We start from the raw sequence: 23045 nt of genomic DNA, 5'->3' as shown, positions 1-23045 counted from the left end.
ATGAGCTTTATGAGGTACACTAACACTACAAACAAAAACAACATATTCTGAAGGAAACGTGAGCGGGGATGGTCTTATCAGCTTGTGTTGTGCGACGTTAGGGTGTTTTATGTGATTTGTGTTTGCTGAAGTTTTAAGTGCTTAAGTGCTGAGGTGTTGGGAGATGCTGCACAACTCTCTGCTGTCCTGTCTGTAATGTTCTGGTCTCTAGATATGGTTCAGGTCCCATGTTTCGCCCACCATCACTTAGAAACAGCACACCTCTACTCATCAAGCTGCATGACTTTAAGAATCATTCATGTCAGCTGCACAAAGTTATGGGTTTGTTCAAATCACTAAATCTAGGTAAGAACACGAGTAATAGTGTTGCTTGCCACTATCAAACACTACTAACAACATAAGCCATGGTTGCATGAGATCTAAGTTTGATTTTAATAATTAACATCCACATTCCAACTTTGTCACCCACAAATTAAAATGACTGCATAATGCAAACGGAGTGGCTTTCAGAAATGGTAAAGTATAAATAAAACATTCATATAAAAATATTCTTTCACAAAATATACTCTCTTAACAATATTTTCAGTGTGAATTCTACATCTGGATTTATCACTATACCAGTTACAAAAAGCTTGTGGTCAGTAGTTTCTTAATATTACAGCAAATGTGATTATTCCAGACTAGCAGCATACAGGAAATTTCTCATAGAAAAAAATATTGCTTGTTTTTTTAACAATGCATTATGTAAACTAAAAAAGCTATACTTTCAGAAGATACAAAATCTCAGTGTATTCATAAAGGGATGCAGATCCACTTTCCAGTGTCTCATTAATTACAGTTAACAACATTGTTTTTTAATAAATAAATAAAATCAGTTTGGAAGAATTTCACAACAGAGTACGACAGTGATCGTGCATATTTTCAGCAACCTTGGTTCCAGGAGTACTTCCCCGTTCATTTTCTCTTTAGGAATTTTCTTTAGAAATCAAATTAAAATCTCAACTTACTTCTGGAACCATGCTGTTTTGATCTATTTGTTAATATCGCTGTAAGCTTCACTGCATGCCTGCAAGACGTCCATGACCCAGTAGCTCCGCTGGTTAAATCAAGGTGCAGTTGTAATGGGTTTAACAGCAGGTAAAAGACAAGAGAGCCTTATTTTAATCCAGACAGTTTCAGGATCCTGCAGACTGGAGTAACGCTCTAGATTTAGTGAAGAAAGAGGAGAAAACTCTGTGGCATCAAAAGTACAGTAGTTTACACTTTTTAGTTCCACGTTCCGTCTCACACAATTCTTTCTCCAGACAAATCTTTATGTTCTTCCATTAAAGTGAAGGAAGCATATCTGTAGTAAGGTCTTGTGCAAAAGAACAAATGCCACCTGATTAAGTCATCTTTTACAGTAATGTCAGGATGAAAGGCCCTCTCAAAAAGCATAAGCATCGCTCATTTGCATGTGTACACCTCTGTCCTCTCGCTGCAAGTGTTGCATTTGACGTAGCAGCACCAGAAGAACTTGCAGTGGCACTGCCAGACGCGTGAATACTGGTGTGTGTTGTATCCGCGGCCGCAGCACATCAGCTCGCAGCCGTTGGGATGGTGCACCAGTGTCTTATTGCACACCCGGCCCTGAGTGCCCACGCTGCCCGTCACGGGGTCCGCCTCGCAGTAGCTGGGCGATTTCTCGATGTACACCAGATCCGTGTCCATGGGCTTGCGGTACGAGTAGGGCTTTTTGATCTTGAGGAAAGTGGGCCGCTTGTGCCGCGTGGCTTTGACTGGCTCCACGTGGACGGCGTGGCTGTATTTGTCTTTGAGGATGTAGCCGAGCTCGCGAAACTTTGGGAGGGTCATCCAGCAGGTTCTGGTGGTGCAGGATCCAGACACACCGTGGCATTTACACTCCAGCCGCATGCTCCTCTCCAGGACCTGAGACCAGCACAGCAGCAGGAATATAATATAATAGTATGCATCAAAATTGTACTTCTTTGTGAGGAAGGCATTGTGCTTGCAATGTCATTTCACGTTCAGACTGAAAAGGTTTGCTTTGAACTTAAGACTGGCTTACACTGCATGACTTTGGCCCAATTTACAATCTGCAGGAATCAGAGGCCAGACTGCAGATTTTGATCGTTCAGAATTGACCAGTTTCACAGAACATCACGTAGTCTGTAACTGGCACAGACAGCAATATTCACTTTATTTTGATAGTCCATTTTAGATAGTCTGCTAACTATAAATAACTTTGCTACTACATGTCGACTAGCAGTTATTACAGTATTAGAAGACTATCTGCTTAATATCTGCTAACACATTATGTTGATGCTCCACAACACACATTCTACTGACTGTAAGTAACTTTGCAATGTTAACTTATTCTACTAACTGTAACCCAACAGTCTACTAATACTCTAATGAAAGTTAGTTGAGATGTAGTTGCAAAGTTACTCATACACTGTAAAATCAAAATTCCGTAAAATTTACAGTATAAAAAACGGCAGCTGTGGTTGCCGGAATTTTACCGTAAAAAATACGGTAGCAACATTTCAGGTTTTACGGTTTTAACTTATATTTACCGTTAAATACCATAATTTCATTAACTAATATAATGTTAATATACCAGCCCATTGAAGTACTGAAACCTTTTTCTGTTTTGTAGCTTTGTAATACACTGATAACCACCAAATGCAGATGGGGATGAGAAAGTCACATGATGAACCAGAGCCCATCACAAGCAGCTTTTAAACATTAATATATATAGAAGCTGCACAGTGTCATTCACACAAACATTAAACACCATCATCGTAACACACATGAAACTGAAATAATGCAATAAACATTCATTTACCAACATTAGATGTAACATACAACCCTAATATACAAAACTGATAAGAAAAAACATAGAAACATAGTTATTTCAACAACAAAAAAAACTGAAATCTGAAATGTAACACAGGGAATTCAATTAACGGTTATTCACTGTAAATTATTAATGTCCAATACAGTTTTTCACCGTATATAGTAGGGGAATTTACCCTTAACCTTTTAACAGGTTTTTACTGTAGCATTTTTAATGTCTTTTACCGTTAAATTCACGGTCATTTTTTACAGTGTAGTTAGTAGAATGTCTAAAGTGGACTATCAAAATAAAGTGTTACCCAATTTTATAGCTCGCACTCTGAATCCATTTGGTCAGAGGATATCAAAAATGTTTGATATTTTGAGGTGGTCTCAGAACACATGCTGTTTTCATCTATCATGCATCTTCTAGTGAAAAGTCATGTAGTGTATTCCAGCCTTTAAGCAGGTGACAAATCCTCAATTATATGTTGATACACCATCATATTTGCATAAAGAACGTGGAAAAGGACAACTAGAATTGGCTATCACAGTGCTGTTGTTGGTTTTCGGGGGGTTTATTCGGGTGCAAAAGTGTTCTGATTATTTTTACCACATGTAGTGCGAGGAAATCTGCATGATAAAAAAGGCTAAGATTATTTCATGCCCACAGCTTACTTACTTAGTTTAATATTTATGTTACTTGTTTAAATCATGAACCCTGTATAAGCAATAACAAAAGCAAAGCTTGAATTCACAAACTGATATCTGTGCATGAGCTGCTTAGACTACTCTTAAAATTAGTAATCTAATTTTTCTCTTCAAGACTGGTCACAACTTTTTTAAATTACGTACATAAAAAGGTAAACTGGTCTCATTTGAATCTGAAAAGGAAAACTTAGTTAACAACTAGTTAGTCAAACTAATTCCTAAGTCACAGACTGGCCCCTGAAGTATCTTCTCATTCCATGACGTCACATTAAAAAAACAAATGTACAAGAACTGTTTTGTCATTGCACACAATGTTATTTTCCCCCACAACATACCAACAACAATGGCACCAATCTAAATCAGCTCAGCGACTAACACCAAGACCTTCCGCTATCTGTTCTTCAGAGATGGGCACCATGAGCCAGCGTCATTACAATAGCTGGCATGAATTAAGAAAGGGAGGGGAACAGTCAAACAGAGCCCTCTTTTAGTTTGTTCAAGACAAAACCTGCAGCTAGAATGATCCTGTAAGTCAGTTCACTAAGAGGCAGTTTAGCTGTTCAGATAAGATGGTATGAGGATGAGCGCGGCCTACAGAAAAGGCTCCTTCTGCTGGCTGCACAATGTCAGCGTGGAGGTGTTGGTGCCACGAATCAGCTCTCTGTGACCAAACGTGGAACAAGCCAGACATAAGATGGAAGCTTCTTTAGCCCTCATTAAACTTGTGATTATTCGGCTCTCTCTTTAGCTGACAGACCTGTTGGGGACTTGCTTAGATGATAAAGGGAATTTATGTCTAATAGTATTCGACAGATTTGAGGTTAATGATGTTTGGTCAGGAGGCATTCAAGCAGCAATGATGTTTGACTACACTGACGTCTAAACTGTGCCATAAGCCTCAGAAGCCTTGAAATATAGAGCATGCTTCATAATGAGTACTTTTGGGTGAACTATTCCTTTAACTCATGACAAAAGATCATGCAACTTGCTCTTTCATTTACATAAACACCAAATTGTAAATTGTGAAAAAGAAATACACTTTAGCACCTTTAAAAAGAACGATTAGTACAGAAATCATATACCTTAAATAAATATAATTAAGTGTGAACTGAATGTAATGTTTTCGGACACTTGATTGCATGTTATTTACAATTAAGTGACAATGCATTATATTTAAATATATATTACATGCAATTAGTTAAATTTAGGTTTATATGGTTAAAATGTACTGTCGATTGTACTGAGAAGCAGTAATTGAAACATGTATGTCCTGTATTAGTTAAACAATATTTGTATTTAATTATACATATTTGTAGTGATTTATTAGATTTAAAATACATTAACTTTAAATGTAATAGTGAATAACAAACTACAGTTAAACTAATAATCAAGTACTTTACATGTGCTTTAGTATGCTAGTCAACATATCAAAATAAGCATAGTTTGCTAAAGCATGGGAAAAGATTCTTAAAACATTCAACTTAAAATGTAGCTTAAAGAAAAACTGTTAATTTGACATTATTACAAAGCACACTTTTTTTGTACTTACAGTAAGTGCATTAAGACACATAGTCATGAAAATGTAGTGGCCTTTTATTTAGTAAATATTATATTACCTGCAAATACAGTTTATATATATATATATATATATATATATATATATATATATATATATATATATATATATATATATATATAAACTGTATTTGCAGGTAATATAATATTTACTAAATAAAAATATATATACTGTATATATATATGTACATATATACAGTATATATACACTGTATGTATATATATATATACACTACAAGTGCACATTCAATACATTTAAGCACACTTCTTTTTCCTAAGGGACTGTATCACTTATTCCACATCAAAGACAACGTACAAATGTATACGCAGAAAAAAGCATGGCCTCTAAATGCAGGTGAAAGTGAAAAAGCCTTTTAGGATCTTCGGCGGTTTGAGCACTGAAAGTTGAAACATAAACACAGCATCAAAGATGAAATGTTTCCATCAAAGCTAGCGATAGGGGATACTGGTGTAATCCAATGTCTATTAAACTGAGCAGAAAATGGGAGTGGATTTGCACAGAGCTCGGTGTGTTGGAGCTCATCTGATTTGTAATCAAACTCTAGCACTTATTCTGCTCTTACCTCTAAAAGCTTCCTATTATTGCTGCACCAGTCGAGTCTTGGCTTCGGTGCCGGATTGTTGACGGCTGCAAACCGCAGTGCCATAGTTACTGAATCCTTCCCTGTACTTGACTTTCACTTGATCCGTTCAGTGTAACCAAAACATCACTTCACTGATAGATAATACCTCTTAAAGGAATACTTCACCCAAAAATGAAAATTTGGTCATTTACTCACCCACATGCTCACTTTCAGACTTGACACGACCAGGCATGGCCAAATATCATGTGTCTCATTGCTGAACATGACACACCAAGCTCGAATATGCATAAACAACAAATGCATACGTAATAAGGTCAGCCATTAAAATAACTGTCCTTGCTTCCCAATGTGCATATTATCCATCCTAAATAGTATGTGAGATTAGAATAAGTGTGTCCTAAAGCAGAGTATGTTGAAAACAGTATGCCAAAAGTCCAAAGATGGCCTACTCTTTCAGGTAGATTTTTGAAGTGTGGATCTGTGCACACTCTGATGGCCACAATCCATTGTGCATTGGCAAAGGATTCGGTTCAGAACTACAAAGACAAATAAAAAGCATTTTAAAAAAACTACAAATATGGTGGCTAGTAGACAGGTTTAGATAAAGGGGTTTGAGTTACTAATGCTGCGTTCCATTTGTACATGGAAGTTGGAAATTCCAAGTTCCCAGTAGGAACTTTTAACTGGAACGCCCTCCCAAGTTGGAGTTCCGACTCGGGATGTCGGTGGAATCACAACAACTCCAACTTCAGAATCCAATGTGGCTGCTCAGTGCATCAACAGAAGAGAAACAGTAGTAATATATTTATTAGCACTTATGTTTGTCTGTGTCTCAGTGGTGCACACAGTACTATCCAACATGATACTATGGTGTTATCTGTGCAAAATACTGCTTTTTATGTGTTTTTAATCGACTGGTATTGCTAACAATGGACGCGTCCATCTTGGTTTTCTGACTTCTCTACTGGAAAATGGTCCACTAATCAACATTTAACCTGGTAAAAAAACATCTATTTAATCTTATCTGTGTTATATTTAATCTGCAACAACAATGTTGACTGTTGACAAACATCTTTTTGGTCATTAACTTTTAAATGCATCATTATGCAAAAAAAATATGAGCAGAGTTCTCTGCATGAAAGACCCACAGTGTTCGGCAGATCAACGTGCTACTTGTTTTCTCTTCTATACGGTCGGAAGTTAAATGAAATGAAATGTGGAAGATGTGAACTTTGACAAGATAATTGACAGGCCAGTTTAACATAACTATGTGTCAGAGATGCAATTGTATGACATGAACGTTTGTCCCAAAGCTTGCCTACTTTTCTACTACACACTCAAAAGTATGTGCTTTTTCTTCACAACAAAAGTGCATACTTTTAGGGCGTAGTATAAGCATGCAGCATGTGTCCGTGCCTTCTCACTGCTAGTGTTTCACTGCATGTCTTTAGGAAATCCTGACAGTAGTTGTTTAGTCAGAAGTGGGTTTGCACTGGTACAAGCTGTTAGTAAGTCTGGCCCCATGTCTGTTAGCTATATCGCATGAATCCAGATGCAAGTATGGACTACTTTTAAAATATTTATGGTGTTTTTGTCCTTTTTGGTCACTAGTCACCGTATGCTCTTGGTGTATGGAAAAACAAAACAAAACTCCTTTTGTGTTCCACAAAAGAAAGAAAGTCATACAGCACAACACAAATGCAATTGTATGACATGAACGTTTGTCCCAAAGCTTGCCTACTTTTCTACTACACACTCAAAAGTATGTGCTTTTTCTTCACAACAAAAGTGCATACTTTTAGGGCATAGTATAAGCATGCAGCATGTGTCCGTGCCTTCTCACTGCTAGTGTTTCACTGCATGTCTTTAGGAAATCCTGACAGTAGTTGTTTAGTCAGAAGTGGGTTTGCACTGGTACAAGCTGTTAGTAAGTCTGGCCCCATGTCTGTTAGCTATATCGCATGAATCCAGATGCAAGTATGGACTACTTTAAAAATATTTATGGTGTTTTTGTCCTTTTTGGTCACTAGTCACCGTATGCTCTTGGTGTATGGAAAAACAAAACAAAACTCCTTTTGTGTTCCACAAAAGAAAGAAAGTCATACAGCACAACACAAGAGTAAGTAAATGTTTCATTTTTGAGTTAACCAACAAGGCAATTCATAACTGTTTTACATTTTGGTGAATTGGTGGCTATCTCATTCATACGTTTTGGTAAAATATACCAATGCCTCAGTGACGGTTATGTTTAGGGGTGGATCTTCATGCTTACTGTTTTTCTAAAAGTCGTACCATTGTGAATTGTTCGGATTCTTACAACATATTCACCTGGTAAAATAGTTTTCCATGAGATTGGGTTGGGTCAGCTGTTCCCTAAAAGGAAGCGCTCGAAACTGAAGATGTCTGACTGTCTTTATTTACAGGAAACATACAAAGCCAAGCCAATACATTGCTTGTATAATTGAACACATACCTTTCGCCCTACTTCGTTGTTATGCAGATTCATAAGCGTCCTGGCGCTGTGTTTGATCTCTCTGGCGTCCATAAAGACTTTGGAGAAGCCCAGGCCGTGGTGGATGTCTGCCGAGCAGCCGCCCCATTTCCAGCCGTCGGCATGACCGTGGAAGCCCTGCTTGTCTTTGTCACAGCTGCAGTCGCTGAGGTTTCCCTGCGTGCAGGCAGCTGTGATGGCATGAGCCACTCCTGCTGCGATGATGGCGTACGTGAACGCAGCCTCTTTACTGCCTGTGAACACAGAGAGAGAACACAGACTTTATAACATCATAGCACTGTATATTACGACAATCACAGTAATGGATGCAAATCAAGTACTTCAAATAAAGCATCAAATATCTGCATTAGTGAATCATTTAATGTGGTTAGAAACTCAAAATACACATTTTAAAATAAAGTACATTGAACAAATGAACTGCTGACATGCATCACGTCAGATCGATGTCCAAATCTCTTTGACCACTAATGCATATGTGTTTACAAAATAGTTATGTGCCGACGATTTTGTAGTCAGTATAATAAGTCTGTACTTTTTGTAAAAAAAAAAATCATAGGTAGGTAGTATTTTGAATGTGTTACAAAAAAAGAACATTTGTTAGGCAAAATAGCCCTGGGGGAACAAGTGATGCTCTATGAATGAGCTGAAAGGAAAGAACTAATGATCTAGAATCAGAATCAGAATAAAAATCAGAATCAGAATCAGAAAGAGCTTTATTGCCAGGTATGTTTACGAGGATACGAGGAATTTGTTTTGGTGACAGAAGCTTCCACAGCACAAACAGAATCACAGTGACAAGACAAGACACAGATAATAAAAAGAATAAAAATAGGATAAGTAAATCAGAAATAACAATTTACAAAAAAATAAAAAATACACAATATGCAATATGCAATATACAAAGTAGACAACAGACGGTATTTGTGTGTGCAGGTGTGTTATGTACAAATGCAAGGAAATGTAAAAAGAGGTGTTAAATAAATAAATGTATAAATAGTGTTGTGTATTAGACGTTTATTGCCAAGTTAGCTGTTCATGAGATGATCTGCTTCGTCTGTGAAGAAACGAATGAACTACACTTCCTGAGGTTATCACTCAAAGCTTCTCCATAAATCACTGACAGACACCACTGTATTTGCTTAATCGGCATTAACTCAAACTGTAAATTAGAGCTGTCATCCATGTTAACACAATACAGATAAATAAACATATAGTCAAAAATGTGATTTCTCTCATGTTGTGTTGAGACAGTCTGTTCTTTTTCCTTCAAAATGTTGAATCAAGAAACATAATGTATATTATTTTAACTTTAACCGTTAACATTTTCCAACATTGACTACATCAGCTACCATGAACTAACAATGAAAAATACTTCCAAAGCATTTATTAATCTTAGATCATGTTCATTTCAACATCTATTACTGCATTATTCAAATTAAAAATGGTATCTGTTGATTCTATTTAACAGACCTGAGCTAACCTGAACTAACAATGAACAGCTGTATTGTTATTAACATTAAGAAAAATGAATAAATATGGTAACAAATTATTTCTTGTTGTTAGTTAATGTCAGGTAATGCGTTAACTAAAGTTAACTAATGGGATTTTATAGTAAAGTTACCCTTTAACCCACTCTTGTATCACCCGGTAGACAAGCAGTATTCAGAAATGTGGCTGTAATTTAATCAAATAACACTGCTTTATTATTGCAAGCGCACATCACATTATACACCAATCAGTCAATCAGAAAAACTTGTGAAAATTCATTGGTTTTATGTTTTTATGTTTATGTTTTATATCTGAGCTTTCATACAGAACTACTGTAACATTTTCATCCTGGACTTTTGAAGCTAGTTAAGTTGTTTTGCAAATTGTTTACAAACGAATTTAGTACGTTCTCATAAGATTATGAAAAGTAAAGATGTATGAGTCTAAGTGTGCTACAAGAATGGTCTGTTTATTGAGTCATTTGAAGTGTCTCTCAGACACTAAACACAATATTAGGAGCATACATATATTCACCAGTACACTCGTGTTTCTTTACCCAGATTTGTCTCTGTTAACTTTCCTCAGATTGAGTTTAGACCTCATGAACTTTTCTGATACAGCAGCTGTGCCTTATTCTTAAACCGGTTGGATTGACAAAGTAAAAGTCCGTTTGTCTCAGGTAACATCTTATCAAAACTCTTCAGGCTGCAAATACCAAACACTGATACATGCATAAACCATGTTAATACCAAACTCTGAGATGGCTTTCAGTCAGAAAAGAGGGGCCATACTCTTAAAAATAAAGGTTCAACAAGAACCATCTGCTGGTGCTTTAAGGGACTATGAAACCTAAATACTGCAAAAACCGCAAGAGCTTTTCATCTCCAAAGAACTATACAGCAATTAAAGATGGTTCTCCAAAATATTCTCTACTAGAAGAGGGTTGTTTGCTGAACCTATATCTTTTATTTAAGCTTTATATATATATATATATATATATATATATATATATATATTCCCATCTTTAATGACTGGTTTCTGAGATGTTTTGGAGCGCATACATGACCGCAGGGAAGAAACACGCTCATGTATCTCATCTGCCAGACATTTCAGGCATGTGGCACGGAAATCTTGAAAACTTGAACCGGTCGATCTTTATAACGTTGCCTATGAACTGGGACTAGTAAAGGAGGTTACTGTTTTACCCAAACTTAAACAAACTGTATAATCCGTAACCAGATTAGGAAACACTTCCCTCTGAGCCTATACTAAGCAACACTACTTTCCAGATTCCCCCAAATGCTGTTTTAGACATACGAGAGGAGACTTCCAACATACCCACTCTCAGCTCTTTTCCGAAGACGGTCCTCTCGCCGAGCGCGGAGCAGTTCCAGCGGCCGTGCTTGAACTGGAACTGGCACTCGTTGATGCCCATCTGCGCGCCCTGCCCGATCACGATGAGCGCGTCCGGCCGGCTCTGACAGATGATGCGCTGCCTGGGCGCCAGTCCCGGGATCTTGCTGCATATGATGCTCGCTCCCAGCGCCAGCACGGTGGAGAATCCCCTGCAATTGATCAGAGAAGAACGTCTTCATTTTTAACATTTGGTTGCTGATCAAACGAATATTGGATACCAAAAAGATAAAGAGCTAATATTGCACAACAGCCTCCGCCGCAGTCATGACCAGCGGACACCCCGCGCGAGCGCACCGAAGGCGTCCAGTGGCTGTCCATGGGATGTTTCCAAAGATCCCTGCGAAGTGCGCAGCAGATCCTTCAGTGCCTTTGGAAAGCATCATTATTTAAACGGCTTATACTCCAAAAAAGTGCCTTTCTCACTGAATAAAAACGATTTATTTTACTTTGTCGCGCTATAATTGCGGTAAAATATCCATGAAATTAACTTCTGCTGCAACTGGAAAAGTAGACAAATATACAGAGCAGTAGGTTCGTCTAATGCAGAAAAGACACCAGGCAGCATTAATTAGTCTAACAACATTAATAGTGCATTTGTGTGCTTTTCCCACAGCTCACCCCATTTTCAAGTAGATTATTCCGAGACAAAGGAAAATGTGAAATATCCAGCGTCGTGATCTTCTGCTCATGATGGCCCTGTCTCGTTTCGCTCCAAGGTAACGAGAAACGGAGCTTTCAAATGGAATGGTCAGTCTATCAGCAATTAAAGTCCGTTTGAAATAACCAGGTTTTCCAGCAAAGACACTTTTGGCCGCATATGTAGATCCACCGTCAAGGTGTGTCCAGCTCGTGTCGAGCGCGCATAGCGCACAGGTAGAGCAGATCTGACCCTTCATCCTCCTCCTCTACTTTATATATCTGGGCGTGTTCTTAAGGGCCGCTGAGCCCACCCATACAATCTCATATGCATCACAGAAGTCGTGTGTCTGCTTTTATTCACATGCACTATTAATAACAACAAACCATTAGACACAGCCCGTCATGCAGATAGCAGTTAGTTTAATAATCAGTTAAAGCACTCCTTAACATGTCTCAACATTACAGGGGATTTTGCACATTTGTATCAGTGAATCAATGTGAATTGTTAAGCTGAGTTTAGAAGTGACACTTGCTTTCAAAGTGCACATAAAATGTAGAATAAGCAAATATGACTGTATCAAAACCTGTGTTCAACTTTTTTTTTTAAAGTTAAATCTGTGTTAGTTTTCTGTAAAGTACTGTTAAGTGTCCAGGTGGCGTTCTTGATGATAAACTAGGAATAACCAGGCAGCTGTCAGGCGTATTTTGATGTGGTTTAGGAGTGTTGTAGAAGCCTGGAAGGTAAACTACAGGTGCTTCAGATTTGAGAAAAGACCTGAGAGTCGGATGTCTGTCCGTTTATTCTCTATACTCCTGAGAAAGGCACAACTCCCAATCTTAAAAACTCATTCTTTAATTTATAGCAGCTTACATTAGCAGTATTGTTCATCAATTCTAAAAACCTTTCGCAATCACTCCCCCTACTGGCTTAATCAATATCTCGAGTGCCAGATTTGTGAAAACGCAACTTGTCTGTATGCTTTAAAAAGGTTGATTGTCTTAGTTATGGTCAATTCTCCCACATTTTTGCCCAGAGAGCCATTGTTGACATTAACTATCTAGCTTTCACAGAATGGCTAAATATCAGAAAGTTCTAAAATCTTTTGTAGAGAAATAGTATAAATAGATGTACTATTATGTATCATCATTATTATGATCAAATATTGTTTAACTGTTTATAGCTGTAGTTTTAAAAAATCCTTTTCAAAATTGGCAAAAAGACAGCTAAAAATATATATAAATGTTGGTCAGATGAAATCTGTGACTGTAAAGTTTGTATTGTCCCTATATAATTTCACAGTAAGAGAGCACATATTGTCACTTAGCAAATAATTAGTTTTCCTCAGCTCAGCTTCAGTTGAGTGTCTTTCCTGTTGGGCACCATTCAAGACAAGATGTCTTTTCATTACTGTACTCTGTGCTCCAGTCAGCCGCACACTAACTTGACGGTCACTGCAGTAATAGTGAGGGGATGTCTGGAGAGCTGTGTGCATGGTCAAAGATTTCTCTGATACTGACACTCTTTTGTAAAATGTTATATTTTATGTAACATTATCATTAACAAAATAAGGAGATTTTCTTCATCATTTTAAGAGTAAGTATACTCTTAAATAGCTACTTTTCTTCTTGAAAAGTAGAAATCTACACTGAACAAAATTATAAATGCAACTCTTTTGTTTTTGCCCCCATTTTTCATGAGCTGAACTCAAAGATCTAAGACTTTTTCTATGTACACGAAAGGCCTATTTCTCTCAAATATTGTTCACAAATCTGACTAAATCTGTGTTAGTGAGCACTTCTCCTTTGCCGAGATAATCCATCCACCTCACAGGTGTGGCATATCAAGATGCTGATTAGACAACATGATTATTGCACAGGTGTGCCTTAGGCTGGCCACAATAAAAGGCCACTCTAAAATGTGCAGTTTTATCACACAGCACAATGCCACAGATGTCGCAAGTTTTGAGGGAGCGTGCAATTGGCATGCTGACTGCAGGAATGTCCACCAGAACTGTTGCCTATGAATTGAATGTTCATTTCTCTACCATAAGCCGTCTCCAAAGGCGTTTCAGAGAATTTGGCAGTACATCCAACCGGCCTCACAACCGCAGACCACGTGTAACCACACCAGCCCAGGACCTCCACATCCAGCATCTTCACCTCCAAGATTGTCTGAGACCAGCCACCCGGACAGCTGCTGCAACAATCGGTTTGCATAACCAAAGAATTTCTGCACAAACTGTCAGAAACCATCTCAGGGAACCTCATCTGCATGCCTGTCGTCCTCATCGGGGTCTCGACCTGACTGCAGTTTGTCATCGTAACAGACTTGAGTGAGCAAACGCATCTGGCACTTTGGAGAGGTGTTCTCTTCACGGATGAATCCCGGTTTTCACTGTACAGGGCAGATGGCAGACAGCGTGTATGGCGTCGTGTAGGTGAGCGGTTTGCTGATGTCAACGTTGTGGATCGAGTGGCCCATGGTGGCGGTGGGGTTATGGTATGGGCAGGCGTATGTTATGGACAACGAACACAGGTGCATTTTATTGATGGCATTTTGAATGCACAGAGATACCGTGACGAGATCCTGAGGCCCATTGTTGTGCCATTCATCCACGACCATCACCTCATGTTGCAGCATGATAATGCACGGCCCCATGTTGCAAGGATCTGTACACAATTCCTGGAAGCTGAAAACATCCCAGTTCTTGCATGGCCAGCATACTCACCGGACATGTCACCATGCGGAGCATGTTTGGGATGCTCTGGATCGGCGTATACGACAGCGTGTTCCAGTTCCTGCCAATATCCAGCAACTTCGTACAGCCATTGAAGAGGAGTGGACCAACATTCCACAGGCCACAATCAACAACCTGATCAACTCTATGCGAAGGAGATGTGTTGCACTGCGTGAGGCAAATGGTGGTCACAGCAGATACTGACTGGTTTTCGGACCCCCCAATACAGTAAAACTGCACATTTTAGAGTGGCCTTTTATTGTGGCCAGCCTAAGGCACACCTGTGCAATAATCATGCTGCCTAATCAGCATTTTGATATGCCACACCTGTGAGGTGGATGGATTATCTCGGCAAAGGAGAAGTGCTCACTAACACAGATTTAGACAGATTTGTGAACAATATTTGAGAGACCTTTTGTGTACATAGAAAAAGTCTTAGATCTTTGAGTTCAGCTCGTGAAAAATGGGGGCAAAAGCAAAAGTGTTGCGTTTATAATTTTGTTCAGTGTACATTATCTGTTTTATTGGCTTGAGCATGGTGTATATTAGTGGAGTCACCTCACAGATGGTCTGCTGTTGAACAGGCTGCTTGTACTGTCAGTCTACTCAACCAGCCAATAACTGATCATGTTTAGGTCTACAGTTCACAATCACATGGCTTTGTAATGTTATGGTTTCAGGGAAAATTAAATAAAATGGAATTAAATTCAGAATATTTAAGGTATTAATGCTATCATTTTACTTATGCAAGCTATCATTTTACTTATTTGTTACTTAATTGCGGGGGCAATGGACTTGAACATCTCTGGCTAGTCCCTTCATCTCTTCCAGCACGTCTCTGGCAGAGGCATCATGCCCATTCACAGTGATTTTGAGCCAAGTGGATTTTGAATGCAGCTTCCAAAAGACCAAAAATAGCCAAGTAATATTTTCTATATTTAATACAATCACACCCGGCGTGATTAGAACGTTCAGCGCGTCACATCATCATCAGCTGCTACATTCAAACCTGCGCTCGCTGCTGGCGCTGAGCCGGAGACAGACGCGTTTGCGTCTCACTGCACTGCGCAGTAACCAATCACACACCATGCTGTTGAGCTTATGAGTGCAATGGCCAATCAGAGGCGATCAGGTGAGTCATCGCTAAATGCCGTGTTTGCTTCACCCGCTCTCTGACTGAATACCTCTTTCTGGCGAATTCTCTCATTAGAAACAACAAAGTGCAAATGTGTGTACGAACCTGTAAGATATTAATGTCACAGTGTAAACAGCTTCAGTGCTTTTACTGGGAGTTTTTGAGAATGCTAGACTGTCAGTGAAAATGTTCTTTGCTCTCTTTCTGTACAATGAAAGTGTTATGATTAGTAGCCTAACTTGTTTTTATTCCCATTAACTTTCAGTGTTACATTCACATTAAATATAAAGTCATTCGTATTAAAAATATGTTATGCATCTGTTAATTAAGTAAACAGACAGGATTTTATGCCTAGTTAATAGACTACATTATTAGGTTACTTTGACCATCGCTCACTATAGATCAACATAATATATAAAGGTGAGAATCAAGATATTTCATGGTATAGTTAATGCATTTGGGAATGTTTCGAATAAACAGGAAAAAATAAATAAATTTATTTTTATGTGCCCGTGCCCCCTCAAAAATAATGAGTGCATGACGCCCCTGGTCTTTGGTGTTTACAAACTATTTTGGTGCAGGCCTATACAATTTTTATGCTTTAATTTACAGTTATTTTTCTATCAACTTGTTAAAAACGATTACACCTTTACTTGACATTTGCTCTTTGTGAGCCTTCATGTCGATTTTCCGAGACGTTCAATAAGCACCCGTCTTACAGGATAAATAAAATCAATGCTTAGCAGAGGATGGTTTCGATCCATCGACCTCTGGGTTATGGGCCCAGCACGCTTCCGCTGCGCCACTCTGCTGAAGACGAGGACAGTTCCGGAAACTTGACCTCTTATCCTTTCGAAGGCACCATAGTCCACTATTTCTGCTTTGAATGATGAACTCCGCTACATATCTCGTATCCTTTATTTTCTTTAATCGCAGCACTGTACAGTGTTTTACTTTAAACACACCGTTTGATTATTTTAAAGTTGATACAAATAATGACAATAACATAATAAATGTTCAACACCGAATACGGTTAACGTACAGTAGACTGTGTACTAGACTTTAGTAATTTTTTGTCATTGATTAAATTGAGATACTTTAATGACATTTCAGTAGGTTTAATATTTCGAGACTTTACAAAATGATGAAATTATTGCGCAATCAGTATTTTATGTTAAACACGCTCACAATCATAGATATGCGTGCTCACAATAATATCTACGTTTACAGTCAACGTGATGTGTGTCCCTGACGTTGTTCCGTAGAATGCGTCACCACGACGTCCCCACGCACGAAACTGAAAGTAGCAGGTCGGCGACAGTGCAGTGGCAGGACTGTGAGAACTGTAGAAATGGAGATGCGCCAAAGTTTACCTCTGGACTGTCTGATCAGTGTCTTCTCACTTCTTCATGATGAAGATTTAATCAGAGCATCCACCGTCTGTAAGGTAAGCCACACTGAATGAGGATTCATATAAGTAGGCGTCGGCCCCAATTCTGAACCAGCCGCTTCTAGAACAGTGCAGCTCTGCAGCTACAGATGAAGCAGCAGCAGCTACAGAAGTAGCAGCTACTGATGAAGCAGCTACAGATGAAGCAGCAGCAGCTACAGAAGCAGCAGCTACTGATGAAGCAGCTACTGATGAAGCAGCAGCAGCTACAGAAGCAGCAGCTACTGATGAAGCAGCTACTGATGAAGCAGTAGCAGCTACAGAAGCAGCAGCTACTGATGAAGCAGCTTCTGATGAAGCAGTAGCAGCTACTGATGAAGCAGCTTCTGATGAAGCAGTTACTGATGAAGTAGCTACAGATGAAGCAGTAGCAGCTACAGAAGCAGCAGCTACTGATGCTTCTGTAGCTGCTACTGCTTCATCAGTAGCTGCTACTGCTTCATCAGTAGCTGCTTCATCAGTTGCTGTTTCACCAGAAGCTCCTTCATCAGTAGCTGCTTCATCAGTTGCTGTTTCACCAGAAGCTCCTTCATCAGTAGCTGCTTCATCAGTTGCTGTTTCACCAGAAGCTCCTTCATCAGTAGCTGCTTCATCAGTTGCTGTTTCACCAGAAGCTCCTTCATCAGTAGCTGCTTCATCAGTTGCTGTTTCACCAGAAGCTCCTTCATCAGTAGCTGCTTCATCAGTTGCTGTTTCACCAGAAGCTCCTTCATCAGTAGCTGCTTCATCAGTTGCTGTTTCACCAGAAGCTCCTTCATCAGTAGCTGCTTCATCAGTTGCTGTTTCACCAGAAGCTCCTTCATCAGTAGCTGCTTCATCAGTTGCTGTTTCACCAGAAGCTCCTTCATCAGTAGCTGCTTCATCAGTTGCTGTTTCACCAGAAGCTCCTTCATCAGTAGCTGCTTCATCAGTTGCTGTTTCACCAGAAGCTCCTTCATCAGTAGCTGCTACTGATGAAGCAGCTTCTGATGAAGCAGTAGCAGCTACAGAAGCAGCAGCTACTGATGAAGCAGTAGCAGCTACTGATGAAGCAGCTACAGATGCAGTTTTGGGCTGGGTTCGAGCTTCGAAGTGTACGAGGCACATGTTCAGCCACACGAGCTGTCCGCTGCTTAAAGGTGCACTCAGTATATTTTTAGTTCTAAATTAAAACTTTCGCACAAATAATTTAACCCTGCACAGTGAGAACAATCTACTTTTTATGTGGACCTTTAAACAAAATATTTTTAAACAGTTTGCATATGTGTTTGTTTAGTTTTTGTAGTGGTCGACCGATATTGTTTTTCTTTTGACAACCGATGCCGATATCTTAGAGCGCAGGGTGGCCGATATAAAGCCGATATATATCATTTTTATTTATTCTAATTAATATGTAAGAAATTTGAAATAATTTGAAAAATGATAAATGTGTAAAATAAACATACTTATACTTTAGATCAGCTTTATTATAATTGCGCAGTCATTCTGGACACAGTGATGCGAAGGTTATCATGTAGTCCTATATGTATGTATTCATTTATTTATAATATATTTATGTATTTTTTGAGAAAAATAGAAGCATTTTCACTAGTGGACAGACTTTTGGACCCCACTACAAAATACATGAAAATACACTTTTTGTTTAGGAATGGTATCATGCTGCAGAGACTCCATGGTTGTGGAGGTAAGTCACTAAAGATAATTATCTGTACGGGCAAAATGCTGAAAGGCTGATGATCACTTTATACCTTGTGCTTTACACCGTTATTTTCTGATGAGACACTTAAGAACATATCCTTGTGTAGGAGAATGTGTCTGCAGAAATGGAGTTTCTGCAATGTTTCGCAGCTGCTCTCGGACACGGGAACACACTCGTGGAAGGCTTATTACCTGCGCCGCTCTCACCTGGAGATGAAGATGAAAACAGGCAGGTCCTGTGCGGACTACACGTGCAAAAGCCTACGAGGCCATAAAGGCAAGTGATCTCATCCTCAAGAGCTCAGCAAACATATAGCTATAATGCTGGTGTAAATAAATATTGAAAGTCTGCTCCGTTGATTTTGTCTTTATGAGTCTTTCTGTGATTGCACAGGCAGGGTTGTTGGTTTTGAATACCTGGTTGGAAACGACGGCTGCTCAGATGTTTGGAAGCAGACACCAGTGGTCTGCAGTGCATCTACGGACGGCACAGTCAAAGCATGGGACATTCACAAGGTACCACAGGCTTTCTCTTTCATGTGGCAGAGACCTAAAAGTGTTCAGGAATGAATCTGGATCTCAAGAAATGCCTGAGGCATATTTCACCCCAAAATCAAAAAACGCATTCATCTATGATCTTATTTGATATTCCATGCAGGGTGTTAATTTATGGTCAAGTCCTGCTCAGAGCCCCATGCAGGACATCACAGTTGATCCGGTGCAGTCGGTTGTTATTAGTTCTGATAACACAGGAACAATCAAAACCTGGAAGGCTGCGACTGGAGAGGAGGTGGCCTGCTTCCAGTCTGGATCCTCTAAGACCACACTGCTGTCATTCAACAGCAAAGACAGCTCTTTTCTCATGGTAGGCTGTAATGCATAAACAGACTTCTTTGCTAAATGTGTAGTTATTGCACAATGAATCAGTAGTATGTGCTGCAGGCCTAAGTGAAAATCTTTTACTTTTTTAGGTTGGAACTGTTCTAGGGTCTCTGGTGGTCTTGACTTGCCCTGTGCTGTCTGAGGTCTCGAGGCATGTGGTGTGCGACTCCTTCAGTTTAAACCTCCTCCGCTCATCGCCAGATAAAAAATGGATATTCACTGCCTCCAAAGAAAACCTTGACTTGAGCCCGAAGGTAAGCCAAAGCTGATTTCAGTCCATTGTTGGAACAGATGTGACACAGAGCACAGCAGTACGGTTCCAGAAATAAAACAATATAAACCTTTCAAACAGAGCTGCCATGTGATGTATAGTTCTGCAGAAACTACAAGTGTGTAATCGCAGCTTCATTTGTCAAAAATTGTTTGATAGTCAAATTCTTAGTGAAAAAAAATACACTATTCATAGCAATCACCCACTGACTGTGATTGAGATACTTAGGATATGAATATGTGTGTGTAGAATATTTTGTGATAATCTCCAAAAAAATTTAATTACTTATAGTCATTAGTTTGTAAATTGTATTGTGCAGTGCTTCATAGAATGACGCAGACAGCACACACAAACACGAACATGAGTGCTGTGCCTGCCTGTGATGAGATTGTGAATAAAAAAAAGAATATTATTCAAATTTTATTATTTTAAGGCAAAAATATTACAATGAATGTTAGGTGCGCATCAGTGGAGCATGAGATGCGGTGATGATGTAAGTGACGTTGTAGTTTAATGTTTTGTTAGTCTAGCCCATGAGACGCGCCGCTGCTGCGTTATTCATTCAAAATATTAGAGAAATATAGTAGCTCAATGCGAGGAAGGTTAAAACCGAAACCAAGCCATTCACACAGAATGCATATTCAGCGCATTTTTTAGACACAGAAGAGATGTATAGAAATCCTTGCAAAGTTAAAACAGTTTAAACTTTTAGAAAACACGTCACAAATTTGTGGAGGTTTATTCCTTTTCACTGCGTCTCATATGTTTTTAAATGCAGTCTGTGTGAATGGCGCTTCGGCTCTTTGGATTAAGCCATGCATAAATTCATGTTTTGTTTATGCAATTTACGAAATTATATTTGATTTATATGAGTTAATTTAGACATAATGCATGTTTTTTTATAGACAGTTATTTCCTTGCGTTGATAATGTGCTGCATTATTTTGCTCATTGCGCCCTCCTGTGGCCTCGGGAGACAAGACAAAAGTTTAACCTATTTAGTCTGCATATAAAAACATTAGAAACAAGATATTTGTTTATTGTTTAATTTTTATTTTGTGTTTGACTGTTAAAACAAAAAATATTTATTATGTATTAAAAATACAGTGGTTAAATGTAAAAAAAATGTTCTATTGCTCTTTGTTTTAAAAAAGGTCAATAATTATCGATACCGAACGATATGAAACATTATATCGTTGATACATGTTTTAGCTATATCGCCCAGCCCTAGTTGTTACTGTTATGTTGTGTTGGTATAGTGCTGCAGTGATGATGTTGGCCAGTTTGCATCACCTTGATTCCCTCGACAAAAACACAATAAGCTGTGACCAACAAACATGTATTATTCTTAAGCATTTCACAACTTTTATGAATTTTGAAGCCTAAATACAATTGCCATAATTAAAGAGATATAAATGAATAGAATATAAACTCAATAAGAACAAATATAGCCTAGTTTTTGAGTTTGAATGGTTTGCAGGAGAATGATTTTAAACACAATGAGGCTGTGAAAGAGACTAGTGAGTCTGTGTTCGGTGTGATGAAGTATAATACCTCTGTAGTTCTATTTAGCCACTTGTTAGTAACCGCATTTTTGAAACAAGTAAAAACTTTGAAAAAAACACAAAGGGTTATTACTGATATATTTTGTGCTGTAGAATAAAACGTGAAAAGACAAATCAGAATCAGAGAGAGCTTTATTGCCAAGTGTGTTTGCACAATGCACATACAAGGAATTTGTTCTGGTGACAGAAGCTTCAGTACACAGAGACAACAACAACACACATATAATAATGATATATGAACAAAATAGACATATGTATTTTTGTCTATTTATTTATGTTATCTATTTTGTCTACACGTTTTGTATGTACAGTTGTGGTATATAGATGGAGTAGAATAGAATTTACAAGGAATGGAAGAAGATGTAGGGTAGTATTAAGTAAATAAAAGTGGTATTGCACATCTTTTTATTGAACAGTAGGGGAGAACATTTAACTGTTTATGAGGTAGATTGCCTGGGGGAAGAAACTGTTCTTTTGCCTGTCCTCCTGTCCTGCTGTTCGGGGCTCTGTAACACCGGACAGCCCTTCTGAGCCCTTTTCCTCACTCTGGATGTATACAGTTCTTGAAGGGTACCAATAATCCTCTCAGCAGTCCGAACTGTCCTCTGTGGTCTTCTGATGTTTGATTTTGTAGCTGAGCCAAACCAGACGGTTATTGAAGTGCACAGGACAGACTCAGTGATGGCTGTTTAGAACTGTGTGAGCAGCTCCTGTGGCAGGTTGAGCGTCCTCAGCTGCTGAACCTGAATGACTCCAGTGCTGTTCATGATGGTGAGTGGGGAGTGCAGGGGGGTTTCTCCTGAAGTCCACGATCATCTCCACTGTTTTGAGTGTGTTCAGCTCCAGGTTGTTGTGACTGCACCAGACAGCCAGCTGCTCAACCTCGCTTCTATAAGCAGACTCATCAGCATCCTGGATGAGGCCGATGAGTGTGGTGTCGTCTGCAAACTTCAGGAGCTTGACAGAGGGGTCAGTAAAGGTGCAGTTGTTGGTGTAGAGGGAGAAGAGCAGTGGGGAGAGGACAGAACCCTGAGGAGCGCCAGTGCTGATGGTGCAGCTGCTTCCCCAGTCTCACTAGCTGTTGCCTGTCTGTCAGAAAGCTGATGATCCATCGGCGGTAGGGATGTAACGATTAACCGCGAGCCGGTCAAAAATCGATTAAAATATGTGACGATTCAAATCGGTTGAGATGCCAAACAAATCGCTATACAATTGGAGTAGGAGTTTATATGAATTTATCTCTGAGAGGAACTGTCTTTAGAAATGTTTAGATGGTATTTTCTTTTCCCAGGAAACACTGTATCATTGCTGTTCATAAGCGCTGCTTTGTTTACAGCGGTAACCCAGGAAACACTGTATCATTGCTGTTCATAAGCGCTGCTTTGTTTACAGCGGTAACCCAGGAAACACTGTATCATTGCTGTTCATAAGCGCTGCTTTGTTTACAGCGGTAACCCAGGAAACACTGTATCATTGCTGTTCATAAGCGCTGCTTTGTTTACAGCGGTAACCCAGTTAACACTGTATCATTGCTGTTCATAAGC

General features: G+C 39.1%; 2 protein-coding genes and 1 non-coding gene across 3 annotated transcripts in view; 1 reads left to right on the top strand and 2 right to left on the bottom strand.

The window, feature by feature from the left end:
• Positions 1-664: 664 nt before the first annotated feature.
• Positions 665-12011, bottom strand: wnt7ab (wingless-type MMTV integration site family, member 7Ab). Its single transcript, XM_016238704.1, has 4 exons — positions 11764-12011; positions 11068-11294; positions 8203-8474; positions 665-1929 (listed from the first exon to the last, which is right to left on the bottom strand). Exons 1-4 carry the CDS (start codon positions 11832-11834, stop codon positions 1447-1449), a joined length of 1053 nt encoding a protein of 350 aa, XP_016094190.1. The 5' UTR covers positions 11835-12011; the 3' UTR covers positions 665-1446.
• Positions 12012-16397: 4386 nt separating this feature from the next.
• trnam-cau (transfer RNA methionine (anticodon CAU)) lies at positions 16398-16469 on the bottom strand. The gene has a single exon. It is a non-coding gene; the product is annotated as a tRNA-Met (tRNA).
• A 429-nt stretch (positions 16470-16898) lies between these two features.
• The window catches only part of fbxw12 (F-box and WD repeat domain containing 12), an 8432-nt gene continuing 2285 nt past the window's right edge, over positions 16899-23045 (top strand). Inside the window, exons 1-6 of the mRNA XM_016238697.1 lie at positions 16899-17104; positions 18733-18770; positions 18892-19061; positions 19179-19300; positions 19443-19649; positions 19756-19920. Of these exons, the coding sequence (XP_016094183.1) occupies positions 17009-17104; positions 18733-18770; positions 18892-19061; positions 19179-19300; positions 19443-19649; positions 19756-19920 (798 nt within the window). The 5' untranslated portion in view covers positions 16899-17008. The remainder of the gene's footprint in view (positions 17105-18732; positions 18771-18891; positions 19062-19178; positions 19301-19442; positions 19650-19755; positions 19921-23045) is intronic.

Source organism: Sinocyclocheilus grahami, unplaced genomic scaffold (genome assembly GCF_001515645.1).
Source record: "Sinocyclocheilus grahami isolate Dianchi unplaced genomic scaffold, SAMN03320097.WGS_v1.1 scaffold545.1, whole genome shotgun sequence".
Lineage (NCBI taxonomy): Eukaryota > Metazoa > Chordata > Actinopteri > Cypriniformes > Cyprinidae > Sinocyclocheilus > Sinocyclocheilus grahami.
Note: the sequence above shows the minus strand (reverse complement) of the source record. Positions and strands in the feature narration are given on the sequence as shown.

What these genes read in the sequence shown, in the direction of transcription:
- wnt7ab (XM_016238704.1), bottom strand. Translation starts at nt 11,834, where the DNA reads ATGAGCAGAAGATCACGACGCTGGATATTTCACATTTTCCTTTGTCTC. An exon ending in CGGAAAAGAGCTGAGAGTGG is followed by an intron (nt 8,475 to 11,067) that starts GTATGTTGGAAG and finishes CTGTGTTCACAG; the next exon opens with GCAGTAAAGAGGCTGCGTTC. An exon ending in ACAACGAAGTAGGGCGAAAG is followed by an intron (nt 1,930 to 8,202) that starts GTATGTGTTCAA and finishes TGCTGGTCTCAG; the next exon opens with GTCCTGGAGAGGAGCATGCG.